This window comes from Mustela erminea, chromosome 9, assembly GCF_009829155.1.
Source record: "Mustela erminea isolate mMusErm1 chromosome 9, mMusErm1.Pri, whole genome shotgun sequence".
NCBI lineage: Eukaryota > Metazoa > Chordata > Mammalia > Carnivora > Mustelidae > Mustela > Mustela erminea.
In genome coordinates, this window is record NC_045622.1 from 78,553,705 (window position 1) to 78,560,596 (window position 6,892).

Genomic DNA, 6,892 nt, shown 5'->3' on the forward strand with positions numbered 1-6,892 from the left:
ATCATAGCCATCAATGTTTGTAAGAATCAAAACCCTAAAATTAGCCCAGATGTCCATCAACGGATAGAGAAATAAATTATGGTACATTTATGTATTTTACATACAGTAGTAAAAAATAATAAACTATATCTAGTAGTATAAATTAATACAACTATAACTACATGGAACTACCTGGATAGAGCTCAGAAATATAACACTGAGTAAATGAAAATACTAGCATAAAAAACATACAAAACAATTTCTGTTAAAAAAACTTTTAAAAGCAAACCTAAAAACAACGTTTAGAGGTACACATATGATAACTTCATGCATAAAAATTTAGAATAATAAATATATAATTTAGGACAGTGATCATTCTGTGTTCCATGAATGAAAATAAGTCTGATAATGTTCTCGTTTTTAAGTAATCCACAAAATATTTTCTGTTGTTTTTTTTTTTAAGATTTTATTTATTTATTTGACAGTCAGAGATCACAAGTAGGCAGAGAAGCAGGCAGAGAGAGGGGAGGGGAAAAGCAGACTCCCTGTTGAGCACAGAGCCTGATCCAGGGCTGGATCCCAGGACCCTGAGATCATGACTTGAGCTGAAGGCAGAGGCTTTAACCCACTGAGCCACCCAGGTGCCCTCTTTTGTGTTTTCTTAATTCAGTTTCAAAGTTGCATATATCTTTAAATTAGAAAATACTACAAAAAACATTTCATAATTGAGCTTTAACAGAGATGCAAAAATAAAGCAATCTATATAAAAATTCTTCATACATTGAACAAAATAAGGCATCACTCAGTATAATAAATTTTATAAAAAAAATTTAAATGTGTTTATGTACATATAAAAAGGAATTATTTCTAGGCAGGTAGGGATATAGGAGTTTTTATGTTTTTTTCAGACATATTTTTGCTACTTTCTTTTATTTCTGTTATGGTATTGACAGCTTTTTGGTGATTAAAAAATGTGCACAATTAAGCCTTTTAAAAAGTTGTGCTTAAATGAGAAATTTTTTAACAAAATGCTATAGAGGAGAGATGAACCTAGATCTAGATGTAGAAATGAATCTAGATACTTTTAAAAGATCTATGGAACGTTGACCTGAAATAAAAGAAAAAGGATTTGAGAAAGAGGAATTGATGTTTGATGACATAAAATGGAAGCAGAGAACAGATTGCAGTTAGTTGATGGGAGCGAAAAGTAGCATATGTACTGTGCTAGGGAGGAAGCTTCAATTGTTGATGGGTCTGGTTTTCAGGCAGAGGAATTTAGACTATTGGACAGTGGAGAAGAAAAGTTGGTATCTAAGTTGTTCTTTGTAAGTTATCACCAGTCTCAAGCATAATTTTTCATAAAGTTGCTATTTGCAACTACAGTCATTACCAAACAATTCCGTTAAAATTTAAATAGCTGAAAAGATCCAGAAAATAATTCTTCATAGATATTTCTAAATTCCATTGCTAATGTGCCTGAAAGTGGTAATAAATTATGAGGCAAAGTAATGTAAATAATATAACATATTACATATTCAAGAAGAGAATGACCCTACATTAATCATGAAAAATAGAATATTAATGCTTCCAAAGAATTTTAAAGATGAATATTGCTGTAGTAAACTGAATACTAATTGCTACATAATTAATAGACATTTGTTAATATTTCAATATGAAATAAATCCTTGTTTACATCAGAATGAGTATGAGAAATTATTCCTAAATGCATAGTTTGTAACTAAGTTGTTGTTTCCAATATTAAGATTCTTTAAATAATTCACAGATTTTCTTTAAACATACATGTGAATATGTGTTAGGCTGATATGCAGAAGTAGGCTCAACTGCAAATGATCAGCATTGGAAGAAGGAATAAATAAGCATGTTTAAAAACTGGGAAAAAAACAACAGTTTACTTGGATGGAAAAATTTTTACCAATTTCAAGGTGTGGATAATACAATTTTTTTTTTTTTTTTTTTTTGGTAATACACTGTGAATTTTATTTTCAGATTTTGGTCAATAAAGACAAAAATAATAAAGTTAAGCAATCAAAAGAAGTACCAAAAAAAGACATTCATATACACAGAACATATGAACAGTATAGATTCACTTCCAGTTGATTCAATTCTTACATTTAAAATATAAAATACATCTTAATTTGTCAAGAAACTGACCACATTTAGCACCAGGAACTTTACTTTAGCTTTTGATCATGACTTCACTATCTTGTCATAGGAAAAGAAATTTCATGGAAAATATATGTTTATCACTGTCAATTAATAAAAAAATTAATTTTGAAAAGTAACTGCTGCATATCGTTGATTCATGAGTGATCAAAAGGGAATAAATCCTTAAAACTGGGACTACTTGATATTTCATCTCCTCCAATGCTTGTTCCAGTTGCTGAACCAAATGGAGCAGAGTGGCTGGGTCTGTCTGCAGAACTTTGGTGCTGTGATCTCCATTCTGATTAAGGTGTAGCTTTATAGTCACTGATGGTTTAATCTGTTGCCTCAGGCTTCTGCTTGCAAGCTGTACATCCAGTCGCCATTCAAGGCTGTGGTAACTTGGAAGGTCTGGTGCCAATTCACTCAGAATAGTTCTGATCTCTTTTCGGTTGTCCAGATAAAGCTGAAGCAATAATTTGTTCAGAGAATCCCAGAACAAAAACAGTCTTGGAAATCCAGTTCAGAAATCATAAGCTTCGAGCTTTCAGTGAGGAGGTACGTTAATCCTTCCACACCATGTTGGACAGTGTCACTGCTCACATTGAGTTTTCTGGCGGCGCCTTCGTAGATCTTGGGGTTCGAGCCTCGCCTCAGGAACTCCACCGCAATCCGCCCAAACTCCGCGACCACCGTGCTGTCCACTCGCGGCAAAAACGCCAAGTGCTCCTTATGCTCCTCCGACAGGTCCAGCAGCATCTTCGCAAAGCGGAGGATTTCTCCGGGCAGCGTTGATCCCGCCCTCGCCACTTCCGGGACCAGCGTCCAAGCGCAAAGAGCACATTTAAAATATAAAATACATCTTAATTTTCTTTGGGGTTAAGGGGAGGGACAAAGGGCATGGCAATATCAATTCCTGCTTGAGTTCTTACTATGTGCTAGAAAAATCGAGCTGCATTATTTGCACTGCATCATAATAATTCCTAATGTTATCACAAATTTAAGCTAAGGAGATCAGATCAGAAAAGTTAAGTAAACTGCCTTAAGTTACACAGCAAGTAAATGAGAGTAGTCACTGCAATGTTCACTTTCTTTACCGTCGGCATACTGAATGTGTGTTAAAGATGAAAGTTTTTAAAAAATTAGGATGAAAATGAATCCATATTTTACATGAAAAGTCATCTCCTCCTCCTCCTCCTCCTCCTGCTTCTTCTGTTCTTCTTCCTGCATCACTCCAAATAAAACTTCCAGAAGTACTGTATCAATTAATCTTCACAGGAAAATGGCTTGTAATTATCTAAGCTTTAGTCAATCAATCCAAATACCTAATCTGAAACTACCCTGGTAAAATTTTAACTTTATTCACTTTGTGTTATTTTAGAAGAAATGTAGAGAAGCTAGAGCTCACTCTAAAACAGTTTCCTGGTAACTTTCAGATTCCTAGCCTACATGCATTATGTGAATATTTTCATAGATATACATGAAGTTTGTCAGTGTATCATAAATATATTATATACAAATAAATTGTGTGTGTGTGTGTGTGTCTAAATATATATACACACATAGACCACACATTTTCCCTCATATATATATAGCTCTGAGAGACTGTAGCAGGATGAACTTGATCCATCGGGAGGTTTGATGGAGAAGCATTTCTAAAGAAATGACAGAGAAAGTGAACCTAAAAAATGAGTGGTGATTCTAAGGTGGAGAAGGCCAGAGAGAGACTTGGCAGGAAGAGAAACTAGAATCTGCAAGACTGAGGAAGGAGGGATCTGGACGTCTGTAAGAAACTAAAGGAAGCCTAATTTGTCTGTAGAAAGAAGAGAAGGGGTACAGGATCTAGTTGGAGAGGAATGCATAAATGTCTATCATTGATTATCTATGTTTTTTTTCTATCTCAGTTCTTATACTCCCAATTACACTGCAACAGCCTACGGCTAGTCTCCATGTTACTAGCTTCAGCAAGCTTCAGTCCAGGTAACTAGCTTCAGTTACCAGTCTTCCTCTTAGTTGCACCACTCTTGACAACTAAAGAAACGATAGTCTTGGGTTCTTTCTGGCAAAGTGGCATTTAACAGTTTTCTGAATAATCTTAACAAAGCAAGTTACTATTAATTTAGGTGAATTTACCAAGTATTTATTAGATGCATACAATGCAGTCATGGTTCTTGCTTTCAAAGTGTTCTAGTGAGTTGCAAAGGAGCATCCAGTTGAGATGAACTGGGGTTAAGACCCAGAACCTGAGTTTTAATCTATTGTGTGTGTTGTTTTGTTTTTCTTTTTTCCAAGAAAACATTTTGTTGCTGATATGCTAAAGTTTCATAAATACGTCATCAAGCTCAACAAATAATATTTCAGAATAAAACAGATTAAAAGTCTTCATACAGATGGTACTAAAATTTTTGAAAATACTTAGATGATATATTAAGTTTTTATTTTAAGAGCAATAAACCAGGAATAGAGTTTTCATTTCAGGAATAATAAATCTGCTTCATATTTTATATAGACAGTAAAGTTTGGGCCCCAAAACTGAGTAGGTATTTAAATAAAGATATAAGGAAATATTTACTCAAGGGATCCTAATATATCATGATGATGCACAAGGCTTCAAAAGTAAATCCACATGTTCATATTTTTCCTAGAAGTTAATATACATGGGAGGAAAACTGGACAGTTGAAACATAATGTTTATGAGTGATTAAATGTTGAATAAAAACTGACTTGTTTCCTAATAGCAGAATCGCCATATTTGTAACACCTTGAACATAATTCTTGAGACGATGATATGAAGAAAATATTTACCAAGGTATAATATAACAAAGGTGCATATTTCTGGAAGAAAACTGATCATTTCAATGAATAGAACCATAACTTTGTCCTAAAATATTGTATCTAAAAATAGAGATAGCTAAAAATTCTTAACGGAAAATTTTGTTAAGTAAAAATGAAGAAGAAACATAATTTATTACACAGTGACAAACTGAAGAATAAGCTTTTCTTAGAAGGTCTTTAATTTTAAAAAAAGCTTAGAAAATTGCTTAGACAGTATTAAATAAAGTAGAGGGGGCTGAGAACTTTATTTGGAACCCTCCAAAATAAAGTTCTTTCTTAACTCACTTTTTGTACACATCCTATTAAGGCTATTGTGTTTTTAGGTTATTTAATCATGTACATAAAAAGAAAAAAAAGAAAGTGATGAGAATCTATACTGGATTCTCAGAAAGATCTGGAACCTTGCTATGCCATTGCTGCAGTGTACAGATGGTGGTTAGCACTGCTGGAATCTTTAGATAATCAAAAATATAATGAGGCTTTAAATAATACTGTAGAAAAACAAACTGGAGGATGAAAAACACAGACGACTTGTTAAGCATAAGCTTGTTAATATGTAAAATATATCACATGGGGCAAAATGAAATTGCCACTCTGCTTATATTAAATGAACTTCTCAATGTGGTCACGGGAAATTTCAGAAATTAGCTTAAGAAAGCCCATAAGGTCCGCTCTAAATGGGTGCCTGAGAAAATCCTAAACTCAATAATGTAGTGGTGAATCAATCATTCTGCAAACAATTATTTATTATCCAGTATGTGTTTTTAAGCCAATAGACAATGCTATTGATTAAAGAGGATCAATTAGAAAGGAGAAAGAACGTAACAGATGAACTAAACAGGATTTGTTTGTTTGTTTGTTTGTTTTCCATTTAAGAAACTAATTTGGTAGGTATGGATGTCAAACATAGCTATAATCCTAGTTGAAATTTAAAAAAAAAATAGGAAAAAAAAATGGAAGAAATGAGAAAAAGGAACATTCCTAGGGCACCTGGTTGGCCCAGTCAATTAAGTGTCTGGCTCTTGATTTCAGCTCAGGTCATGATCTCAGGGTCATGGGATCAAGCCCTGAGTAGGACTCCGTGCTCAATGGGGAGTCTGCTTGAGATTCTCTCTCTCCTTCTCCCTCTGACTCCTCCAACTCTCTTTCTCTCTTTCTAAAATAATCAATCAAACTTAAAAAAAAGAAATTCCTAAATTAATTATAGTATAACTTGTGAAAATATATGGAATTTTTAAAGTATGTCTAAAATAAATTTTAATAAAACAAGATTTATTTCCTATTAATACTGTAAAAGTATTAATTTCAGAATATGAAGAAAAATGTTCAAACGTGATGTTTTTGAGTGGTCCTATGTTTTATGAGCAGAGACATAAAACAAAATTGTTACTGTAAAATAAATGTTAAAAATATTGACTGTATCTTAAAGCAATGGGAAAATAAAACTAAAGGTTTAAGGAGTAGTAATAGTGTATGCATTTTCACCCATTTAAGGTTGAAATTTAAAATGTATTCTCCACTTGAACCAACAAAATATTAAAGATGTGAAAAAACTGGGTAAGTTCTGATTTTTACATGGTTCAAATAATGAAAACAAGATCATCAAGATAACTGTCTCAGTGCTGCTGACTTGGGATTTTAATGGACCATCGCTGACACCAGGCAACTTGGCCAAGAAGGCAGAAGAAGAAGTAAAAACAAATGTAGCAGTAGTCAGGAATGTTGTCTCAGATGTAAAGAATGGTTCTGTTAGGGCAGTCTTTACAGTGTGTACTAGGTATGGGGTAGCAAGTTTAGAAATGTGTCAGTGGCAACTGTGTGAGAAAGTTGGGAGAAAGGAAATTACAGAAGGCAGGTAGGGCATAGCATTAAAGGCAGAAGGAAACAGTTAAAGTCAGTGAGCATCACTGTCATT

At 33.6% G+C, this 6,892-nt stretch overlaps 1 protein-coding gene across 1 annotated transcript; it reads right to left on the reverse strand.

Moving 5' to 3' along the window:
• Positions 1–1,958: 1,958 nt before the first annotated feature.
• LOC116599546 (COMM domain-containing protein 2-like) lies at positions 1,959–2,965 on the reverse strand. The gene is given in 2 exon segments (XM_032359441.1): positions 1,959–2,643; positions 2,646–2,965. Coding segments are annotated over 2 exon segments (693 nt in total). The 5' UTR covers positions 2,902–2,965; the 3' UTR covers positions 1,959–2,206.
• Positions 2,966–6,892: the final 3,927 nt, after the last annotated feature.